Source organism: Astatotilapia calliptera, chromosome 11 (genome assembly GCF_900246225.1).
Source record: "Astatotilapia calliptera chromosome 11, fAstCal1.2, whole genome shotgun sequence".
NCBI classification, from domain to species: Eukaryota; Metazoa; Chordata; class Actinopteri; order Cichliformes; family Cichlidae; genus Astatotilapia; species Astatotilapia calliptera.
Window position 1 is genome coordinate 2,277,622 of NC_039312.1, and position 23,423 is coordinate 2,301,044.

At 42.7% G+C, this 23,423-nt stretch overlaps 2 protein-coding genes across 7 annotated transcripts in view; one reads left to right on the plus strand and one right to left on the minus strand.

Moving 5' to 3' along the window:
- hace1 (HECT domain and ankyrin repeat containing E3 ubiquitin protein ligase 1) overlaps positions 1–5,798 on the plus strand; it is a 28,187-nt gene extending 22,389 nt beyond the window's left edge. For 3 of the 5 annotated variants that reach the window (XM_026184469.1, XM_026184468.1, XM_026184470.1), the window contains 6 exons: positions 360–556; positions 796–927; positions 2,214–2,312; positions 2,771–2,841; positions 2,935–3,048; positions 3,290–4,460. In XM_026184469.1, the coding sequence (XP_026040254.1) occupies positions 360–556; positions 796–927; positions 2,214–2,312; positions 2,771–2,841; positions 2,935–3,048; positions 3,290–3,392 (716 nt within the window). In that variant the 3' untranslated portion in view covers positions 3,393–4,460. Of the gene's footprint in view, positions 1–359; positions 557–795; positions 928–2,213; positions 2,313–2,770; positions 2,842–2,934; positions 3,049–3,289; positions 4,461–5,152 lie in introns of those variants that run through there. The other 2 variants (XR_003273822.1, XR_003273821.1) reach the window with 2 other exon arrangements.
- A 496-nt stretch (positions 5,799–6,294) lies between these two features.
- Positions 6,295–21,689, minus strand: preb (prolactin regulatory element binding). Of its 2 annotated transcripts, XM_026184485.1 has the most exons (11): positions 20,525–20,929; positions 19,232–19,338; positions 18,035–18,197; positions 17,532–17,727; positions 17,105–17,355; positions 12,369–12,449; positions 9,511–9,638; positions 8,614–8,787; positions 6,974–7,046; positions 6,736–6,895; positions 6,295–6,658 (listed from the first exon to the last, which is right to left on the minus strand). In XM_026184485.1, exons 3-11 carry the CDS (start codon positions 18,167–18,169, stop codon positions 6,564–6,566), a joined length of 1,293 nt encoding a protein of 430 aa, XP_026040270.1. In that variant the 5' UTR covers positions 18,170–18,197; positions 19,232–19,338; positions 20,525–20,929; the 3' UTR covers positions 6,295–6,563. The 2 variants fall into 2 exon arrangements, with proteins under 2 accessions (XP_026040270.1, XP_026040271.1); XM_026184486.1 differs by lacking the exons at positions 19,232–19,338; positions 20,525–20,929 and adding an exon at positions 21,642–21,689 and having other exon boundaries at positions 18,035–18,088.
- Positions 21,690–23,423: the final 1,734 nt, after the last annotated feature.

The window sequence follows — 23,423 nt, forward strand, 5'->3', positions numbered from 1 at the left end:
GAAAGTGGCTTAATCCGATGAATCATGTTTTCTTTTACGTCGCCCACCTGAGGGAACATCTGGTGTCAGAATGCACTATGGGAAAACAGCAAGCCAGCAGAGGCAGTGTGATGCCTCAGGCGATGTACCATCTACACAACCACTGGTGCAGACCATGCACTCCCTGATTGTCGGGCCCTCTTTCAGCAGGATGAGGAGCACAATGAGGATGAGGTGTTGACATGGCGTCCAAATTCCCCATATTTTATAGTGTAATATGACTTTTTTTTAAATGTCTGATTATATCACCTCCTTGGCTCCAGTGTTTTTGTTTCTAGTGCTACGTTGTGTGGTGACGTCTTGTCTTGTGCGTTTCACAGGTATCCCTGTGAATTACCAGGACGTGTCTTCTATCGATCCAGAGTATGCTAAGAATCTGCAGTGGATCTTGGACAATGACATCAGCGATCTGGGCCTGGAGCTCACCTTCTCAGTAGAGACTGATGTGTTCGGAGCGATGGAGGAAGTGCCACTAAAACCCGGAGGGACCAGCATCCTGGTCACCCAGGACAACAAGGTCAGTCATCACAAATACAGTCTGACGTGTCCCAGTGTCAGTGGAATGCAGGAACTTATTTGGTTGGTGAAGGGATGAAGCGTAACACTGTATGTCAGCTATTTGTGCCTCAGTGTTCCCTGTTGCTGTTGCTTAAAGCAGAGTGCTAAAAATGACATGTATGTATAAACTCTGTCTTTTCCATTTCTGTCAGTCGGCATCTCTTCAGGCTTGGTGTCTTTGTGTGCCTCTTCTGTTAGGCCGAGTATGTGCAGCTAGTGACAGAGCTGAGGATGACTCGAGCCATCCAGCCTCAGATAAATGCATTCCTGCAGGGATTCCACACCTTCATCCCCGCCTCGCTCATTCAGCTCTTTGACGAATATGAACTGGTTAGTCCTCCTCCTCAAGTTACTCTTCTTGTTAGTTTTATCCTTGTTCTTTCCTTACTGGCACCACATTCAGACCTCAACACCATGAGGTTTTAGGCTGCTTGGTTTAACAGCATGAAATCCACCATCCAGCTGGGGCCTTCCTGTGTGGAGGTGCTGTGTTGCTTCCAGGTACACTTTTTTTTCTTTGGGTTTGGTAAAATGGCCATAGTCACACATACTCACACTGCAGTGTGTGAGTATCAGGGCTGCCACAAGCGATTGTTTTGATAGACGACTAATCAGATGATCATCCATTGGACGTAAAACGTTCAGCTTCTTGCACCAGCAGCATCTGCTCTTATATAACTATCATTAGCTTACAGCTTTAAGTGTTTCAGGTGCTAACTAAAAATAAAGACAAGATGATAGTTTATTACATTTTAATGAAATCTGCAGATTGTTTGAAGTTTAATAAACTCCTTGCTATCTAAACTATAACAGGACACTGGAGTAAATTCTGAGCATCTCACACTTCTGATAATCAGCTGTCTGCTTGACGTTTATTCAGCTGTGTAAAAACTTTAATCTCAGCCAAAGAGATTTAGTCAGGAACAAATAAAATACTAAAAAAAATATAACATTACATATTACAAATAACATTTTTAAGTTATCTAAGTGACTCATATATCATGTTTAACCTGAGCAGCGAAAGACGGCGGTGGGTTTGAAAACGATTTGCCGGGAGTCCGGTGTTCTCACGGCTCTAGTGACCTAGCCCCCGGCTCGCTAACGAGCTAGTGGGTAACAGACGTCTCCGAAAACGTCGGAGCGCTTTTGAAAATATGTGGTGTCCTGATAAACTGAGCAGATATTTGAGGTTTACACAGCTACATTCTCGCCTGAAAATATGTTAAACGTTTATTTTGTGACCCAGAAAGAATAATAAGAGTAAAGTTAAAACTAACTAGCTGCCGCCATTGTTGGAAACTGAGCTGGGCCGCGCTATGAATTCTGGGATAGGTTGGGCCACGAAGTATACACCCGATCCATCCTTCAAATCTGGGGAAATGAAGGCCTAATGAAGACTATTAAATCAGTCGTCGACGATTTTGATAGTCAACGTAATCGTGACTAGTGACTAATCGTGGCAGCCCTAGTGAGCATGTGTGAGTGTATTGCTCAACCAACCATTGAACTGTGGGAGGAGCTCTGTGCTCTCCTGTTGTGTTTGTCTCAGTTAGTATCTTTTCTTTTCTCTCTGTGTGCACGTCGCTGCATCGCTGCGTGTACGTGCACACATACAGGAGCTCCTACTATCAGGGATGCCCGAGATTGATGTGCAGGACTGGTGTAGGAACACTGAGTACACCAGTGGATACGACACTCAGGAGCCAGTCATCCAGGTGGGCCCCTCTGCTACCACATAAGAACCAAATCCTTGAACACAAGACCTGAGTCAACCAGAGACACCTTCACATTTTCGTTGAGTACTTTGTAAAGAATTGCAAAAGAACTCAATAATGCAAAACTATAAAAAATAACTTTTGAAATTCCTGAAAAACACTGAGTCTGTGCCTGTGACTGCACTTTAAACCGAGTGTTTCCTAATTTTCACCAGAGAATCTCTTCACCTGCTCTGATTTCCTCTCACATTAAAATTTTACTCTACAATACGTGAAGCTGACATGGAGTTTACACGTCGCATGTATTTGTCACGCTCTGCTTAATTTTGAACACAGCACTGATTATAGGGAAACGTTTACTTCATGGCTCCGTAGGAAAAGACAGAGTGAAGTTCGTCATTGTCAGTAATATGAGGATGTCCTTTAGCTGCCAGCTAATTAGCTTTCCTCCCCCCTAGTGGTTCTGGGACGTGGTGACGGGCCTGACCCAGGAGGAGAGGGTTCTCTTGCTTCAGTTTGTCACGGGAAGGTTTGTCAGCTCGATTCCTTCTACAGTTTTTTTAAATATAGAAACGTGTAAATGCCTTTTAAAGGGAATGGTGCTAATATAATCCTCGTCCAGTTCCAGGGTTCCTCATGGAGGATTTGCCTACCTGATGGGTGGGAGCGGTTTACAGAAATTCACTATTGCTGCAGTCCCGTACACCTCCAACCTGCTGCCTACCTCGAGTACCTGGTAATTAGAAACAGATCTCTTTTTTCCGTCCTGCTATCATTTGCTAATCCCCCCCTTCATTTTCCAATAGAGAGAAATTACATATAAATATAATAAATACTGGGAAAAGTACATAAAATCATTTCTTTCTTAGAAAGTTTCAAACCAAGCATACAGGTCATTAATATAGCTGCAGTTGTTTTGGTAAAGAATGAGCTGTTCCCCTGCTGTGTTGGTCATGGCGCCTTTACCCCCTCCACAGTATCAACATGCTGAAACTTCCAGAATACCCAAGCAAGGAGGTCCTGAGGGACCGCCTGCTGGTGGCTTTGCACTGTGGGAGCTATGGCTATACCATGGCCTGAGCAGTGTCTGCAGGTTTGACCGTCTCCAGCCTCCACCTCCTTCCTCCTCCACAGACGACCCTTTTGCAGTCAGCTGCTTCTTCTGCTGGATGAACAGGGAAAATCCTTAAACAGGTCCAGATCTCCCTTCACGCCTGTGCCAGGATTTCATTTTTCAGCTTTCATTGGAGACACAGCAGAGACTGACAGGACTGCAGAGGGAGAACCTGCAGCATGTGGTCGCCTCCTCATCCCACTGAGCTAAACCAGCACCCAGCATTTCATTTTTAGGTGATTTATGCAAATCATGTATTTCAATGGACTGTTTTTCATGCAGATATTTATTTAGGATTAAAACATTATTTAGAAGATACGTTTTGTACTGAAAACACATACCAACACACATTGTGTTGAGATTATATATCAAAGTGCATCATAAACATTATCACAATATATGGAATCACGTTTTGTTTTTGTGCCGTCTCAGGCCTTCATCGTTCGTTTACTCTTTGGGCCAGTATTGTGTAACTGTTTGATACCTGGGCCAATAACAGTGAACGCTTTTTGATACCTTTGGTTTTATAATTACATGACCAAAAATAGTCGTAATCATTTGCCATTTATTTCTTAGATGACTCAACAAGCCAACACAGCAACCAACTGCACAAAGTATCAAAAGCCCAACCACGAAACAAAGTTTGAAACATGGAACAAGTCTGTAAACATGTAGACTCCATGTCCTCTTACAGGCGGCGCCTCCTTTGACAGATTTGTCCTACGTTGTCATGGCGCCGCTATAACTGTATTCAATAAGATTTTGTCATTTAAACCTTCTTTTAGGCTCCTCCCTGAAAGCTGAAACCAAAGTCAGCTGGATGGGTGATGAAACGTTTCCCCCGCTGAAAGCACTGATGATGATGATGATGATGAAGAGAGTCCACGTTTTGAAAGCAGGACTCTTTTTCAGTTTTTGTTATTGTTGATACAACACTGCGTTCAAAGAGATGGGCATCGTGCCATTAATGTATCAGCTTGCTGTATTTTTCCTCTTTGTAAAGGGAGCATATAAATAATGTAGAGATCGTTTAATCTGTCATATTTTTTCAAATGTGTTTTTATACAGACACTGGTGTTGCTGGTGTGTATTGATATTTTTGCTGATGTTTGTCTTTGAGATTTTATCTAATAACACTCGGACATGTTGCCATTAAGCAGCAGAGGCAAACGTTTGTACTTGGGGTTTTTTTAAAAAGGGGCGGGGTTACCAGCAGGTTGTTTGCCTGGACAGGTGTAAATGGCCACAACATGAGCTCTGCACTCCGGTCATCAGTTTAGACCAACAGGTAACTACTGTTTAAGCACTGCTTCCAGCCAAGAGTGATGCCTTATATGCCACATAGCTGCAGAAAAGGCTAACATTGTTATCTTTTTACAAAAAAAACCAGCTGAACATGAGAGGTTTTTGGACAAAGTTTGTGTTCTCCATTCTTTAAGCACCGGCACCGTTTCAAAAGTACCGGTTTGGCACCAGTATCAGATAAAACCTAAACGATACCCATCCCTAGTGTTCATGTTAGCAGCTCTGCGCCGTCACATTAGTGCCACCTACTGAAGCTCAAGAGGTAGGAAATATCAACCATTAGCATTTTTTTAAATAGGTGACTGATTTTATTTTTTAAAGCCAAGAACCAATAGAAGCTGGTTTTTAATCATAAATCAAGAATTTAGGCAGTACTGTAAAATATACATCATGCTGAGAATAAGTACAAATATTTCTGCAGGATTGAAGCGTCCAAACATCAGCGTCCTCCATCAGTGGAAGAAGTTTGAACAAGAAAGAAAACTCTTAGTTGGGCAGGTATACTTGTTTCTGTCCTTTCTACTGAAGCGTTGTCTAATATTCACACAATCACTTCTCTGCACTGTGTGTGATGTGAAGATTTCATGCATTTTTGAGTGAGGCTGTAACATGACGAGTGAAGTGCTGGGAATACTTTCCAAATAATATTCTAGGAAAATACTTTGGGCATGCAGTTTTGAAAGGAGAGGGAAAACAGCATATTAAAGTACATGCAGTTTTTGGTGCAGCTTTCACACTACCCAGATCCCAGTGCGAACATCTGCAGGATGTGCTACAACCAGACCCATCCACAAAGGCACCAACATCCCTGTTACCAGAACCCAGAGGTACCTTATCCAGGCGAGAGGCTGAAACATCGTGACAGCTGATGGCAGAAAAAATATTAAGATCATTGAAATAAAGCTACTGCTTAATGCAACAAGAGCTCGAGCTCTCTAACGAGAAGGCAAGTTTGCAGTTTATTGATGAAGACATACTATCACTAATGATTAGTCCTGTTGGTCTGTTGTGTCTCAGGCCAGCTGTTTACAGCCAGTGTCTTTATAAATTAAAATAACCTTTATGCATGTGGTTGTTTTATTCAGTTTTATTCACACAGGACCAAACAGTCGCCTCAAGAAACAATACTTTAAGTTAAGACCCAACAATCAAAGGTTTGTCTGGTCATCTGAGACGTTTACCTGTTGGATGAGTTCAACAGCAAGTTTCTACTGTGCTCAAATAAACTTCAGGGTTTTAAAACTAACTGCTGTAAAATGTAGAGCTTGAACAGTCACTGTTGTGAAGCACAAAGTAAACTGCTAAAATCATTGGTTTTTATTAGTTTTTATTCTTTTATTTAACCAAATGGAATCAGGTTGTTTTTTAAGTCTTATTTTTGTCCTTAGGCTGAAGAAGCTGTTCAGGTGTTCATAAAGCCAGACTTGCTATTCTTCTGCAACACGACACAAGCTCGCACAGGAAACGTCTGAATTCAGACGTCCAATGAAAAACAATTTCAGTTTGATTCATTTTTATTTATATTGAGCTGAATCCAGACAAAAACATGTTTAACCAACGAGCAGCTTCTGTCATCATTCATGTCTCTGCTGCCAACATTTTTTTAAAGTTACTCAAAGTCAATGGATCATTCACTGTGAACGTTTTTTTAATAAAAGGCAACGTCCTCACAAAACAATCCAATGAAAATCCGGCTTTTAAACAATGATAAACCTTTAACGCTGTCCAGGTTTGGTTTAGTAACGGTGCAGTGATGGGACGCATGAAGGCTGAACTCAGGTCCGCCGATGCAGAGAGATGATTAAATGCTCATTCGTGGCAACATGTACGACTTAAATAAACCCTGGAAAGAGGTGCTGTAGGAGGAGAACGACTCCCACCACCAGTACACCACAGAAGAACAACACCAGCCAAACAGGGAAGTATCCTGGAGAGAACACAGGAAATGATGAACAGGCTCTGAGATTATGAGACATGTTCAATAAATGATGATGCAAGACTTACTTCTTCTGGCAACACGGTGTAGTTGGCAGCGACTGTCCACAGCTACGCTCAGCAGGGCTGTTTCATTGTTCCCCTTGATGTTCTTGCCTTTCATGGAGTGAGGCAGGAAGGCCAGGTCTGTCACCACGATGCCGTGTGATTCATGCACATAATACAGCCTCTGCATACAAACACCACGTTATAAGTTAAAAACATGGCTGCTTGTTGGATTTATGCATCTGTAAGTGCAGCGTGTCACCTGTAGGGAGAACGCGATGTAGATTGCTACTGATCCTGTCACAGTTCCAAGGCCAAGAAATGTTCCAGAGTCACTACGAGGAAGAAAGCAAACAGCTTCAAGTCCGACTTGCCTTTCCAAACTCAATATGCTACGCAAACGTGCTTTCAGAGAAACACTAATCACTTTTGATAAAAGATGTGCACAGCTAATGGTTGCTGACTGAAGACCTTGACTTTAGCATTGTTGTGGGCGCCATCTTAGTTCAGAGGTCCAGTTTAGTGATGAAAATTAGTAAAGGGGACGTCTAAAAGACAGCTAAGGCTAAAGCAGTACAGAGATGGAGCAGTGCCTCCACACTATCCAATGTAAACATCTATAGGACGTGTTGTCTGTGAAGGTTCTCGGTCATCCAGGTCATCGTAGTCTAAGGAGCTTGTAAGAAAAGTGTCTGGACTTCCTTAAGTTGCTTGAGAGGTGAAACGTCTTCAAGCAACTTAAAGAGGTCCAGACACTTTTCTTACCAAGCTCTTTAGACTATAGGGCGTGTTAGAACAAGAGTCACCATCACATAAACCACAGGACTTAAAGAACAGTGCCAACATCCTTGCTGCCTGAACCCAGAGGTACCTTGTCCATCCCCCAACTAGAGGGTTACAGTTAGTAAATCTGTATAATATTAAGATCCCAAAAGGTTGATTCTGGATGTTTTCAGTGGGAGAAACATCACTGTCAGAGGCCATAAGAAGATCATTTGTAACCTTCACTAAAGCTGTTTCTGTGCTGTGATGAGCTCTGAAACCTGACTGAAACTCTTCAAATAAACCTCTGCAGATGATCTGTTAGCTGTTTGACAACTACTCTTTCAAGGATGTTTGATATAAAGGAAGGTTGGAGATTGGCCTATAATTAGCTAAGACTGCTGGGTCTAGAGATGCTTTTTGAGTAATAGCTTAATTATTGCCATCCTAAATGTACATGCATACATAATTAATAAAGAGTGATAAAGATCGAAGAGTGAGCTAATGGCAGGATGTCTTTGAGCAGCCTTGTAGGAACGATGTAAAATGAACACGGAGGGTGAAGATTAAAAGTGATTCTGCAGGTAAACTCGGAAAATCAGCCAGAGACAGAGTCTAAATAATAAATATCAGTGAAAGTAGCTGTATACAGTAAGAAGTCTATGGGATTGTTATGAGTCATGTTTTGTGTAATGGTTACAACTTTATTGATGAAGTCATTACTATTCAAGGTTAAAAAGGAGCAGTCATCAGAGCCTCTTTGTCGCCATGGATACAGTGCTGGAAAAACCTGGAGCTATTCTCATTTTCACACACTCTCCAGGCTAAATGAAAATGCTCTAAATTAGTGAGAAGACATTTCCTCTCCAGCTTACTGATTAGTTACTTGTGTATTTGTGAGTTAGAGCCAGGACGTCTGAGACTTGTTCAGAGGAGCGACAGTATTCAGAGCCGCACGCTGTGAGGACGTGACAACATTAAAGCAGATAATCAGCCTCTGTAGGAGCAGAGCTTAGGTCGCACTAAATCAGATTAAAAAGTCTGAAATCAGAAACGAGGGCCTCGTTAGACATCGTAGTCATACCACATCTCAACAAACACAACAGCCAGTCTGCATGTCAGCATTTATGAAGCTGTTACCTGACAGCCAGACTGGAGATGACCTCCGTGCCGCAGGGAGCCGTCAGCATGGCCAATAAGCTCCTGCCGTCCCACTTGGTGAGGTAGCACGGGGGAGGTTTTCTGTCTCGTTTATGGGGGATCTGCACGGTGTAAAGTCTCAGGGCATCTTTCTGGTCTTCAACCTTTCCAAACCTGAAACAGGCGAACAGACAACCATGCAGTCATTGTTACTGACAGACGTCTGTACAGTGCACCTGAGAAACTCTCATCACTTCACTTGTTCCACATTTTTTCATCTCTTAGTCTTATGGATGGATTCCATTTATTTTACACATTCACATTCTGCAGACTAAACTCCACAAAATGGAAAAGTTTGCTTGAAGCTTTGCAAGTTGATTAAAAAATGAAAGACTAAGATGCACACTGGTACATAAGTACAGCCTGCTCAGTACTTTGCTGAAGCACCTCTGGCAGCTGTTAAATGCTACAAGCTTGACGCGCACAGTGCAGCTCCGTCAGCTTAGATGGGGAGCAACAGTGCACAGCCATTTTCAGATCTCAATGCAATGTAACAAGTAGTGTAACAAATTACTTTCTGTAGTGAGTAAATAAGTAACATGCTGCATCACTTTTCTTGAGTAATGCATCGGACAGGTGATGAAAACAGGACGCAGGAGCTCCGTCACAAACACTCAGTACTTGTGGAAGTGTCCCATTTTATATTTTTCAAATTTAAACAAATTTCCAGTCAACTTTGTTTCACTGCATCATTGTGAGATATTGTGTTAATGCGTTTTGGAATAAGGCTGTAACAACACGTGGAACAAGTGAAGCATGAATGCTTTCTGGGTGCACCGTACTGTATGAAACACTAAGATGCTCTTTGATTGAAGAACAAGCTAGATTAGGTTTTACCTGCAAGCCAAATATCGATAGGTCTTCTCATCTATTTGAGACATGGTTTCATGCCATTTAAGACTCATAGACAACTGGTTGCCACTCCATACACTGCAGGCAAAGTCCCGACCAACAGTCACCAGATGCTATATGACAACAGACAGAAGGTTACTGATGAACCATCTACACTAACTGGCTACTAAGTTACACCGTGCCGGTACGAGCCTGAACCCCTTTTTGCATCCACAGCTGCCTTAATTCTTCATGGCACAGATTCAACAAGGTGCTTGAAACATCTATATTGTCATCATAGCACACAGATGCTGTATATCTGTCAGCTGCACATCCATGAGGGAAAAACTCCAAAAGGTGATGAAGAGATGGGACTGACATTTGTAGAAATCTAGTGACTAAGGAGGTCATGAGGGTGCCTGTGACTGGAAAGTCGGTGGTTTGTGATCGCTGGCTTTTCCAGTCTGCTTATTAAAGTATCGCTGAGCAAGACACTGAACGCCAAGTTGCTCCCGATGCACTCAGAGTGTTACTGTGTGTGTGTATTAGACAAAAAGCACTCAGATGTAGAAAAAGTTACTTTCGAATTTGATGATTTTTCAGTGTTCAGTTGTCCAATTTTGGAAACAGCAATTGTAGAAATGTAGTCCAGTCTGCTGCTGTAGACGTCTACTCGAACGTTCAACCATTCTCCTCTGACAGTGAGCTGCCGGTCATGACATATTTTCTCTTTTTCAGATCACTCTAATGACAGATAGGTGAGCAGGAAAATCCCAGTAAATCAGCAATTTCTTCTCTTTTCAAGTCCTGACATCAACAACCACGCCACGCCCAAAATCACATTTCTTAGCAGGTCATCTTAACCAAAGACCTAAATTTGCTGAGCAGCTACCTGAACGCTACAAAGGTTAATTATCTTATTAATAATTTTACTTCTTTGCTTTTATTTAAAGAAAAAAAAAAAGCAATCTGGTAAAGCCAGAACATCTTACTATTCATCACTGATTGAAGACAATAAGAACAACCCCAGGTTTCTCTTCAGCTCTGTAGCCAGGCTGACAAACAGTCAGAGCTCTGTTGAGCCAACCATCCCTTTAACGTTAACTAGTAATGACTTCATGAACTTCTTCACAAATAAAGTTTTTATCATTAGAGAAAAAATGACCAGTAATCATCCCACAGATGTAATATTATCTACAGCTACTCTTAGTACCATTGATGTTAAGTTAGACTCTTTTTCTCCAATTGATCTTTCTGAGTTAACTTCAATAACTTCACCAGTGTGTGAATGTGAGAGTGAATGAATAGTGGCATTGTAAAGCGCTTTGGGTGCCTTGAAAAGCGCTATATAAATCCAATCCATTATTATTATTATAATAATTACTTCCTCCAAACCATCAACGTGTCTTTTAGACCCCATTCCTACAAAACTGCTCAAAGAAGTCCTGCCATTAATTAATTCTTCAATCTTAAATATGATCAACCTATCTCTAATGATCGGCTATGTACCACAGGCCTTCAAGCTGGCTGTAGTTAAACCTTTACTCAAAAAGCATCTCTAGACCCAGCAGTCTTAGCTAATTATAGGCCAATCTCCAACCTTCCTTTATATCAAACATCCTTGGCCTCCAGTAACACTGTGAGGAACCTTGGAGTCATTTTTGACCAGGACATGTCCTTCAATGCACATATTAAACAAATATGTAAGACTGCTTTCTTCCATTTGTGCAACATCAGAATCAGAATCAGAATGGGTTTATTGCCAGATGTTGAGGTTTACAACATTAGGAAATTGCTGCGGTGCTTCAGTGCAGACAATAAGAATTAAAGTGCTATGTAGAAAGAAAGATATGTGCATGAGATATACATGAGATATATACATGAGAATAAGAATTATGAGTGCTACATCTCTAAAGTTAGAAATATCCTGTCTCAGAGTGACGCTGAAAAACTAGTTCATGCATTTATTACTTCCAGGCTGGACGACTGTAATTCATTATTATCAGGAAGTCCTAAAAACTCCCTGAAAAGCCTTCAGCTGATCCAAAATGCTGCAGCAAGAGTCCTGACAGGGACTAGAAAGAGAGCAGATTTCTCCTGTTTTGGCTTCCTGTTAAATCCAGAATTCAAAATCCTGCTCCTCACATACAAGGTCTTAAATAATCAGGCCCCATCTTATCTTAATGACCTTGTAGTACCATATCACCCTATTAGAGCACTTCGCTCTCGCTCTGCAGGCCTACTTGTTGTTCCTAGAGTATTTAAAAGTAGAATGGGAGGCAGAGCCTTCAGTTTTCAGGCTCCTCTTCTGTGGAACCAGCTTCCAGTTTGGATTCAGGAGACAGACACTATCTCTACTTTCAAGATTAGGCTTCAAACTTTCCTTTTTGCTAAAGCATATAGTTAGGGCTGGACCAGGTGACCCTGAATCCTCCCTTAGTTATGCTGCAATAGACGTAGGCTGCCGGGGATTCCCATGATGCACTGGGTGTTTCTTCTTCACTCACCTTTAGACTCACTCTGTGGTTATCCATCACTCTGGATTCAATTATTAGTCATTATTAATCTCTGGCTCTCTTTTTCCTGTTAAAAAGGAGTTTTTCTTCTCAACTGTTGCCAGAATGCTTGTTCATAGGCGGGGGGGTCATATGACTGTTGGGGTTTTCTTTGTATTGTAGGGTACTTTACATACCTTACAGTGATTTGATATAACTTGTTGTGATTTGGTGCTATATAAATAAAACTAAACTGGCTTGCTCCCATGTGATTGGCTGATAAGACATTTGCATTAATGAGCAGATGAACAGGTTCACCTCATCAAGTAGCTAGTGGTGCAAGTTGTGTTGTTAAATATTGACACTGACCTTGTTCCCAGGACTTATATCCAAGTCTTCGATCTCTCCTTCATGTGCTTTGAAGTCAAACTTTTTCTTCAGGGAAGGAAACTGAAACAGGACATACCAGGTGAAGACAACGTTTTATTCTTCCACTGCAGGACAAATACACCAGCGTCTTATAACATCTCACTCCACTAAATACTGAGCTCAAAAACAATAAATACATTATTATGGTTTATAGTGAAATCACGTTCTTTCCACTTGCAGATTATCACCCCAGTGCTCATGTTTACCTTCAGTAACCACTGTTGCCGACAACAACAAGACGTGCACTGAATGATTGCTTTCTAATGACTGAGATTTCAGCTGGTTTCATGCCTTTCTTCGTGTTTTCAATGCTCCCCTGTGTCATTTCTCATTATTTAACATAATATTAACATTATAGAGAGCTATGCTTGATTTCTTTGCATGCATGGATTGGATGGGCTGTTACCAACATCTGTAGTAACACCTTTAGAAATATATGTACTTAGAAAATTGCAGATGTGATTAATACTTATTTACTGAAACATTCCAGTTATAGTTACATTATGAATATGGACATAGTGTCATTTGAGGTTATCCACATTCAAACTGGATGAAGGTTTTAGGAGTTTCAGCTCCTTAACATGTGCCACCCTCTTTTTAGAGGGACCAAAAGTAATTGGACAACTGACGAAGGCCATTTCATGGGCAGGTGTGGGCAGTTCCTTCGTTCTGTCATTATCAAGCAGATAAAAGACCTGGAGTTGATTTGAGGAGTCGTGCTTGCATTTGGAAGATTTTGCTGTGAGCAGACATGTGGTCAAAGGAGCTCTCTGTGCAGGTGAAACAAGCCACCCTTAAACTGCGGAAAGAGAAAACACTCACACTGTTAGGAGCGGCAAAATCTACAGTTTGGTGCATCCTGAGAAAGAAAGCAAGCACTGGAGAACTCAGCAACTCAAAAAGACCTGGACGTCCACGACAACAGTGGTGGATGATCGCAGAATCATTTCCATGGTGATGAGAAACCCCTTCACAACCAAGCAACATTCTCCAGGAGGTAGGCGTATCCAAGTCTACCATAGAAGACTACATGAAAGTAAATACAGAGAGCTTACTGCAAGGTGCAGGCCGCTCATAAGTCTCAAGAACAAAAAATCTAGACTGGAGCTTGCAAAAAAAGAAAAAAGAAAAGAAAGCGAAACAAAAGAGAGCACACCTAAACAGCCAGCAGAGTTCTGGAAAAGCATTCTTTGGACAGATGAAACCAACATCCACCTCTACCAGAACGATGGCAAGAAAGAAAAGCACGGAGAAGGTGTGGAACAGCTCATGACCCAAAGCCATCACATCTGTAAGCACAGTGGAGACTGATGGCTTGGGGGTGCTGCCAGTGGTGCTGGGACACTGGTGTTTATAGATGTGACACAGACAGAAGCAGCCAAACTAATTCTGACGTGTTCAGAGACAAACTGTCTGCTCAAATGCAGCCAACGCCAGTCAAATTGATTGGGGGGGCGTTTCATAATACAGATGGACAATGACTCAAAAACACACAGCCAAACAAACCCAGGAGTTTATTAAAGCAAAGAAGGGGAATATTCTCAAATGGCCAAATCAGTCAGCTGATCTTAACCCAATTAAGCATTTAACTATCGAAGACTTTGGACAGAAAGACCCACAAACACACAGCAAAGCTGCTGCAGTAAAGACCTGGCAGAGCATTAGAAAGGAGGAAACCTGCTCATGTCCCTGAGTTCAAGACTCCAGGCTGTCATTCCCAGCAAAGGGTTCTCAACCAAGTACTAGAGATCCAGGGCTCGCAAAGTTTCTAAATCCCTGCTAGCCCTTCGGCCAGTCACTCTTCAGTTTTTGGTAGCCCAAAGTAAATTTAAGTAGCCCGAATAAAAAAAGATTATTTTTATTGTATAATATTGTAAAGGAAACAAAACATCAATCAAAAAAATGTTAAAACAAAAATTACAACAACTGTATATAAATTACAATCACCAACTCAAATACTTGGTTCTACCTGAACAGAAATTTCTGTGAACTTGTAAGAACTGTGTGGGACATGAATCAGCCTGTGTCAGATCCTGATCTGACATTTCCACTCAAGTCACGGATGAGAAAATGCCACTCGACGTTGAGGGCATAGCATCTCCTTCATCAGCTTTCTCTTCCTGTGCATTGCCCTCCATTTCACTGCTCTTCTTGTCGGGGTTTTATGATCCAGGTGTCTTGAACCTTTTCAAGAAAACATCCAGAAACGAATCGACTTGTCAGGGCAAAAAGATTCAACTGTTTCCCCATTAATGGAGAGTTGCATGCAGTCATTCAGTGTTTCAGGGTGTAGAGAGGTACGATGTTTGTCTTCACTCGGTTCATGCAAGAAAATCCTCTCCCACAGATGGCTGTCGATGGACTAAGTGTCAGCATTAATTTCACCAGCAACAAGATATGAGAGAGATGTTCTGGATTCTCAGAGAGGAGATCTCTGTACAAGCAATCTACTTTGCTACCCCGGCGTTCTGCAAGCCACACTTTTAGATCCATCCATTCTTGTGGAATTTTCTCTTTCTCATCTAGCAAACAGGCAAAATGTGTGACAGGATAATCCACCTCTTCATCCCCATAATTCGCCAGCTCTTCTCTGGGGTAGGGAAGAGTGGAAGGGTCAAAAACCTTGAAACTAGAGAGAGGCTTTTCCACGCAGATTTTTAAATCTGTTGTCCATGTACTTGACTGTGTTGTCAATAATCTTCTGGATCTCTGCACCAAAGGTGCCTCTGCCTGTGCCCTCACCTCTGCTAGCAGAGGCTGACTTTTTGTTACCGAGTTCCACAGTAGCAAATGCTACCATCCTGGTTCGCTGTGAACTTTGTGTCCAAGCTTTTCTGATATTCTCCTGGTTTTGTTTTTAGGCTGAGTAAGCGTGATGTTGTGCTCTCAACTAACTGATTGGTTCGTGTGATGTTTAGGTTATCATGCTGAAAATCCGTACAGCACTTGGATAAGATGGTACTGGAGTCCAACATGAAACGCAGGAAGCGAACAAATTTCTCAGTCTTCATCTCCTGCACCACCCCCTTAGCCTCGGCTGCATCCTCGGCTTTGACATCACTTCCTTCTGCCATGTTCTCCATATGAACAACAGTGGGAGTGTAATTTTTTTCCACAGCCTTCAGTCATCTCCGCCGGCTTGGAGCCACCGTGTGCTCTTCAGGCCACTGAGAGGTGCCAGCTTCTCATTTAGCAGCTCACTTATCTCTGTCAGCTCTCTTCGCTTCTTTGGGGAATAGTAGTACATCTTAAAGATGGTTTTCAGTGTATCTTCAAATTTCACCAGGTACTCACAGCCTTTCACACTATCCAGCACAGCTAGCTCTAGTTTGTGTGCCACACAGTGGATTGTTATGATGTGGGGGTATCCTCTGTTTCAGTCTCCCAGCTACTCCTGTTTTCTCCATCATCACTGCAGCGCCATCAACAGTTGCACACACTACTTTCTCCTTCTACGTATCTTCTCTGATACCCATGGTGTTCGCTGCTTCATCAAAAGCCTCTAAAATACCTGCAGCATTTGCACTCTTGACTGGCTGAAGTTTGATCATGTATGTGGCTACGTCACCATTATCCCTCACATACCTGACATGAACCAGCTCCTGTTCTATTATACCAGTGTCTGTACTGCCATCTGCAAGAATGGATAAGAACCTGCTTTCTTGAATTTCCTTTTCAATCCGGTGTCTTGAAGTTTGTGCTGCTGCTCCAATAAACTCTGCAAGCATGGTCACTGAGGCAAGTGGAACCAAGATCGAGGCCATTTGCTTTCTGAAGTTTGCAAAGACGGCTAAATTTTGCCAGTGGTAGTTCACTCTTTGCAACATGGTACGCAGTTCTGGTACAGCTTCTTCAGGACTTCTTGTTGTGCTTGGTTTATTTTTAGTATGTTTTTTGCAACTGGTGTTTGTTCTGGGAAAGATGCTGCAGACTGGGCAATAATGCATTTCTTGTGATGCACAGATGTCTCACGGGTTCTGATGGGGTCTTTCCTAAAATTACTGGTCCCAGTAACAAAGGCGCTTGTCGACTCAAAAACTCACGACACACCCTGCAGAACATGATGTTATTTTGCTCGTCATATCCCAGCCACAGAAATTCTTTTGTCCATGAAACCAAAAAAGATGCGCCTCGTAGTCTGATTTGTCAGAACTTTTCGGCGTTGTGGTTGGCTTTTCACTCACAGGTCAGTACTGCCGCTCTTTATACAGTTTGTGCGATCACAAAATGAAAGTGAAAGCAACAAACAAGCGCAAAGTCAAACGCGATTTCAATACGTCACATTTTGACAGAGGCTCATCGATGCTAATGACACAATTACCCAGCTACATTTGCAAAAGCACCTTCCTATGATAGCCCGACAGGCAGGGCTGAGATAGATTTTAGTAACCCGACTGGAAAAAGCCCCGGGATGTCGGACTAGCGATTTTGCAAGCCCTGAAATCAATACTTTAGTTATTAGTTTATTTATTACTTTTGAGCCGCTGAAGTGACAGGATTGTGTTTTTGAAAGAAATGCTTCAGTTTATGCAATCTTTTTGTTCACTGCATGAAGGCTGAAAGTGTTCTTCATTGTGGTAATGTTCAGAACCAACATTAGAAGAAAACACCGTCTCTGTCTATGCGGAGCTAACTGTATATGTTTAACAGCTGTGGCTGAAATGATTGAGTCTTACCTCCCAGACTCTGATGTGCCCATCGGTGCCTCCAGTTAGCAGCAGGCTCTGGTCAGGACTGAACCTGACGACTTTCTGAAGCGGATCCTGAGGGTTCAGGTCTGACTGCACTTCAGCTGAAGCGGTCACAGAGATGTGAATCGTCTCGTCCTTCATATCTGACATGTTTCCAGATGGTGTAACTCCATCCTGTCCACACTTGTCTCCTTTCCCAGCTCGTAGCCTGGCGTTACCCTGCTGCTTGCTTTTCCCTGCAGCACAGAGGACACTTTTTATTTGAACAGAAGGTGTTCAGTCTTTGTCTCAGACCATAAAACCCTTTTCTTCATGCTCAGTGCTGTAGCTGCTGTTTGGGAAATATAACATTAAATTGAATCAGACACAATAAAGAGGTGTCATTTTAGCATATTTAGCTTGTCTGCCTCACCATCTTTATTAGCATCTTTGGCTTCTTTCTGCGTGCACTGTTTAAACTGCATCAGACAGCAGGTCCCATCCTGTCCTGCAGCAATCACACCTTTACCTACAGCCATGTTCATGGTAGCACGTGTGTCAGTATCATGGGAGTGAAGGAGACTGGCACTGTGCTGGTATTCCCCAACGAGCTGCAGATCCAGGAAGTGCTGTAAAACACAAACATCAGTCTGCTATTGTTGTACTATGGATACAAACTCAGTGTGCATCATGTATCAGGATACTCTCACCAAACACACTCAAAACACTATTTTTGTTAGTTTGTTTCCAGAGAGTCAAGAAATACAAGAAGAAAAGCACAAGTGAACAGAAGAACTCATGTGTGCATGTAAACCGCCGTAGCATGCTGTCTGTGATCATCCTGGTATACGTTATTAGATCACATAAATGAGCCTTATCAGGACAATGACACAGCAACACTACAGCGACTGTACAACACCCATCTTCAGTACTGACCACAGCGTTCTTTATGCCCGTCTTGGAGGCCCCCCCTCCTCCTGCTATGATCACCAGCCCTGTGTCAGGGTCCACTTTCACAGAGTACAAGGGGAAGGGGGCTCTGTACAAATCTGGAACCTTCTTCTTCCCCATTGTTCCTCACAAAGCTGCCAAGACACACCTGTGGAAAACAGAGTAAGTTCATCTGTGACGTCGTCTGTCCTCCCTCTGCTGGAGCTACAGAGGTTACACTGAGCGATGCCGATGGCGTCCCTGAACTTTATTAAACAGTGCAACCATTAACCATCTTAGTCACGTCTAGTCCAGCAACTTCCATTTCCAATCAAACAAAATGATACAGCATAAAATAATGACCTTCACTCTGGCTGCTTGGAAGGCTTTGTGACGTTAAGAGCACGATGCTGGAAACAGGTGTTTTGCTGGTGTTGACATGAAATCATATTAACAATAATTCAGGGTCCAACCTTACAACCCTCAGGTTAGTGGCTCAGAGTTTAATGGCCCATGTACGTTTTTTCTGGCTTGTGAAAAAGAAAGCTTTTATTTTAAAATGTTTAAATATTAATGCAATATTTTATATTATTCCACTTTCAAGTTGAAACATGTTCAGAAAGCCGTGAAACCCCATGCCCCCCTTTAGACTCGCCCGTCTGCTGCAGGTATCGGATATAAAACCGGAGCTGTGAGCTGCATCATTTCACTGTGTTAAACAAACAGCAGCGACCACGTTTGCCCGTCTTCACTCCTGAGTTTAAGGCTGGCTTTTCCCAGTAAAGGCTTTAATGACGATTTCAGGAACAGTGCTGCAGACTCTATATCTCTCCCTTTGTCTCACATACGCTGCGTCCATTGTTACTTTCAGTCCACAGTATAACAGAGCTCCAGACCGCTACGCCGAGCATTTTAGTGGGTAAAAAGATTTAGTGTTGCTTTTGTTTTGTTGCCTCACCAGCACACCTGTTTGCACTTTTATTTGCACCAGAGTTGAAGGTCAGAAGTGAAACCGACTATACGTGATGATCATCAACTGTTCCCTTAATGTTTTTTGAGCAGGTTATATTTCTAGCAAAAGACTAACCATTATCAGTTTAAGCTCCTCCAATGTGCTCTTTCTTCTGGCTTCTTTTATTATAACTATTTTCAAGTCATCCAATATAGTGCAAAAAATACAGGTTTAAACAGGAGCTTGCGAACCTCTGGAAAGTCCTCATAAAGTGTTGTTGTGTGTGTTGCTGTTCAGCTGCTGGTGAGGGCAGCAGCTGTGTGCCTTCCTGTGTGCAGCTGTGCGACGCTTTGTTACCCTGAGGAGGCAAAAACAGCATTTAGATATTAATACAACAGTATGAGTAGAGTGAGGGGTTTCATAACACTAGAGCCAACAGGCTGAAAAACATCAAAGCAGACTGATGGACAAATCATTACAGGTCAAGTTGAGTGTGAAGCAGAAGCATGTGCACACACAAGTTTTGCATGAATGCTCATGCTGAATAACTGGGTGCTGGTTAGAATCTGCATGATGCTTCAGCTTCCTCTAACCCCAACCCTGGGTTATTTTATTATGTAAATACAGCTATGATTAGCACTGTTTCCCACATGAGACATTGAGGTTTGTTCTTATCACAAACACTATGCATTAGCCTAATATACACGCTGTAGCCCTGCTCTAAAACATGTCATAAATCCCAAACAATCAAGCACAATGTTATGTAGCATTATTTTCCTCCTGTAGCGATGCTGAAGGATCTTAACTCTCGCTTCCCTGACAGTGTTAAAGCCGTGACTGTGTGTGTGTGTGTGTGTTTAAGGCTCTATGGTGTAAATTACACTTAATATATGTAGTGTTTCACATCCACTTTAAACGGCCATGAATTGTACGCAGATGAAATGCTTAAAGCTAATTAACTTAAGTACTATATAAAAGCCACTATTCATTGGAATGAAACCTGCGTGGCTGATGTCCTCTTCCTTCATGTATTACTAGTTTCTGGGTTAATGTAGTAATCGTGTTTCTTGAAGCAGCTGATGATGTGCTGGCGTGTCGGACTGAGAAAGCTACTGAGTCCCACATATAAGCTTGAAAAGAAGGTCAATTGGATTTTTGAACACGTTTCGTCCCTTCTCCAAGACGTTTGTTCAGTTTTAAGGGAAATGAAGGAGAGATCAAACGGAAGAGGCGAAATGTCGTCACAAAAGAAAAACCCTGAAAATAAGTGCAGTTACCTTCCTTTCAAGCTCTAAGGCTACTGTAACCTGGACGGCTGAGAAGCTACACAGCAGGACTCTGTGCTTTAAAGAGCAGCTGAGCAGCGACTGAATGAAAAACCATGAGGTGAAAGGAAACGGTGGCAGCGACGGAACCAGAACCATGTTAATGGTGTATTTAAACCGCTACGGTTTGCTAATGTATAGCATTCGGCTGTATTTGCTACAGTTAGCGCTTTAGCTCTGCCGGCTAGCCGGTCAGTGATTTAAATGTTGGACACCTACCTGTGCTGATAGTCCTCGCTATCCTCGGCTCGTATTTTACCATCGAGGTACGAGCTCAATCTAATGATTTCATTTTGAACTGTCGCGGAAAGAACTAAACGATATCCACTGACACTTCCACGCACATACACGTCAGCAGCTAACCAGGCGTTAAGATTTCTTCTTCTTTCTCTTAAAAGAAGGAATGGCGGTGGGCAAACAGCGAACGGTGCATCATCGCCACCGTCTGGTGTCGTGTGTTGACTTGATTCCAAGAAGTAGGTTCAACAAACGGAGTTTAAAAATAAATTCCAAGTTGAACAACTCCGAGCTTCCTGCTCCACAACAGCTGATCAGAGTGAATTCAGTGTGGTTCAATGGAATGACGCACTGAAGCGCTCAGGTTCACTCTGCTGAGTGCCATAGTAGGCAAAGAAAGGCATCATCAATAGAGCCCCGAAACTACGATTCAACATAGCAACGGGTAAATAAAGACCAGTGCTGACCATGACAGGAGCATCTTGTCATCATACACTGAATAAAATTTGATATAAAATGTATCATTTTATTATAATGTCCATGCTCATCATTTAGATTAAGCTGAATCCTAATTTTACATTTCGTTTTAAATCTAATTATTCAAACGTGACCTCAGTAGATTAAATGTAGGAGGCAGAACATGAAGATCAAATGTGGAGAAAGATCTTATTTCATTACAAATGCCTCAGCGTTTATAGAGCTGTGTGTATGCAGATCAAAGTAAGCTGCTGTGAACAGATCCAGATGCCATGAGCTGGGACAGTCTGAGCATCTGCAGACACGCTCACACAGCTAATCTGTTTATCCTGCACAAAACTGGCCTGGATTTTCATGCAACATTTTAATAACACAAGTTAGTTTGTTTTTCAGGATGTTTCACATGATGAAAACACATAATTTATCAACACACATTACATGTCATTTGCAGTTCTTCTCTTCTTCCTCTCCTGTCTGCTTTATCTCTTTCTCCATCTCTGACTAAAGTTATTGTAGATCCTCTGGTTAAATGATCACTGTGCACCATTTGTCTGTTATGAGCCACCGTGCCTGTGTTGGCTAATCCAATCAGAACAGAACATGGAATATACTTTTTGATCACCAGCCCTGTGTCAGGGTCCACTTTCACAGAGTACAAGGGCAAGGGGGCTCTGTACAAAACTGGAACCTTCTTCTTCCCCATTGTTCCTCATAAAACCGCCACGGGGGCAGTAACAAATATACGATGACTGGGAATCAAACCTCTACATAATAGAGTCATTTTTGACCAGGACATGTCCTTCAACGCACATATTAAACAAATATGTAAGACTGCTTTCTTCCATTTGTGCAACATCTCTAAAGTTAGAAATATCCTGTCTCAGAGTGATGCTGAAAAACTAGTTCATGCATTTATTACTTCCAGGCTGGACGACTGTAATTCATTATTATCAGGAAGTCCTAAAAACTCCCTGAAAAGTCTTCAGCTGATCCAAAATGCTGCAGCAAGAGTCCTGACAGGGACTAGAAAGAGAGAGCAGATTTCTCCTGTTTTGGCTTCCTGTTAAATCCAGAATTGAATTCAAAATCCTGCTCCTCACATACAAGGTCTTAAATAATCAGGCCCCATCTTATCTCAATGACCTTGTAGTACCATATCAGCCTATTAGAGCACTTCGCTCTCGCTCTGCAGGCCTACTTGTTGTTCCTAGAGTATTTAAAAGTAGAATGGGAGGCAGAGCCTTCAGTTTTCAGGCCCCTCTTCTGTGGAACCAGCTTCCAGTTTGGATTCAGGAGACAGACACTATCTCTACTTTCAAGATTAGGCTTCAAACTTTCCTTTTTGCTAAAGTATATAGTTAGGGCTGGACCAGGTGACCCTGAATCCTCCCCTAGTTACACTACAATAGGTCTAGGCTGCTGGGGCTTCCCAGGGTGCACAAGTGTTTCTCTTGAGTCACTGTGGGCCAATAATGGCTCCTCCTCATCAGACTGAAATGCCACCCTGAGTTTGTGTTGACTCTCGTATATTTGGCAGGACAATGAGCTGCCTGGTCTCTTCCCCATCACGAGGGTCTTGAACATGCCTGTATCTGTTCACAGGTCCCAGATGCTGCCTCGATCTCCTTCTGTGGACATATTGTCTGCATCTCCCTCTTTTCATTGTTGCTTCCTCCCTCATGTTGTGTGGCCTTCTGTCTGTTTAACCTCTGGTCATACAGCCCTGCAGCTGCAGAGAGGGGTGGAGCAGTGGGCTCTGGGTGTGTGTCAGGGGAGGCTGATCCACACAGCTGTTCTCCATATCCTAATCATGTCTCCCCTATGAGTAGGATGCTGGGACTGGATAGAAGAGCTTTCTGCTGCACTGAAGGCAACTGGAAAGCTGCCCAAGGAGAGGAGCATTGGGCTGGAGAGAGTGGGACTGAAAAGCCTGCCAATAAATGTGATGCACACTGGTTTGCACACATAAAAACAGTCACGTGCTGGAAAAACTGTCAGTCTGGGTCCTTGCTAAAGTGGTGCCAAAACCCAGTCATGTTGTGACAGATCCCGGATAGCGGCTGACCTGGTGGCTATGCATCAGGAGGTGACTGTGGTTCAGAGGGTTGGGAAGCTCGTCTTGTAACCGGAAGGTTGCCTGTTCGATCCCCTGCTCTCTCTGTCCTGGTCGTTGTGTCCTTGGGCAAGACACTTCACCTACCGCCTACCTGTGTTGGCCAGAGGGGCCGATGGCGCGATATGGCAGCCTGGCTTCTGTCAGTCTGCCCCAGGGCAGCTGTGGCTACAACTGTAGCTTGCCTCCACCAGTGTGTGAATGTGAGAGTGAATGAATAGTGGCATTGTAAAGTGCTTTGAGTGTCTTGAGCTTCTGATGAGAGTGAGCTTTATTGAGGAGGATAACATT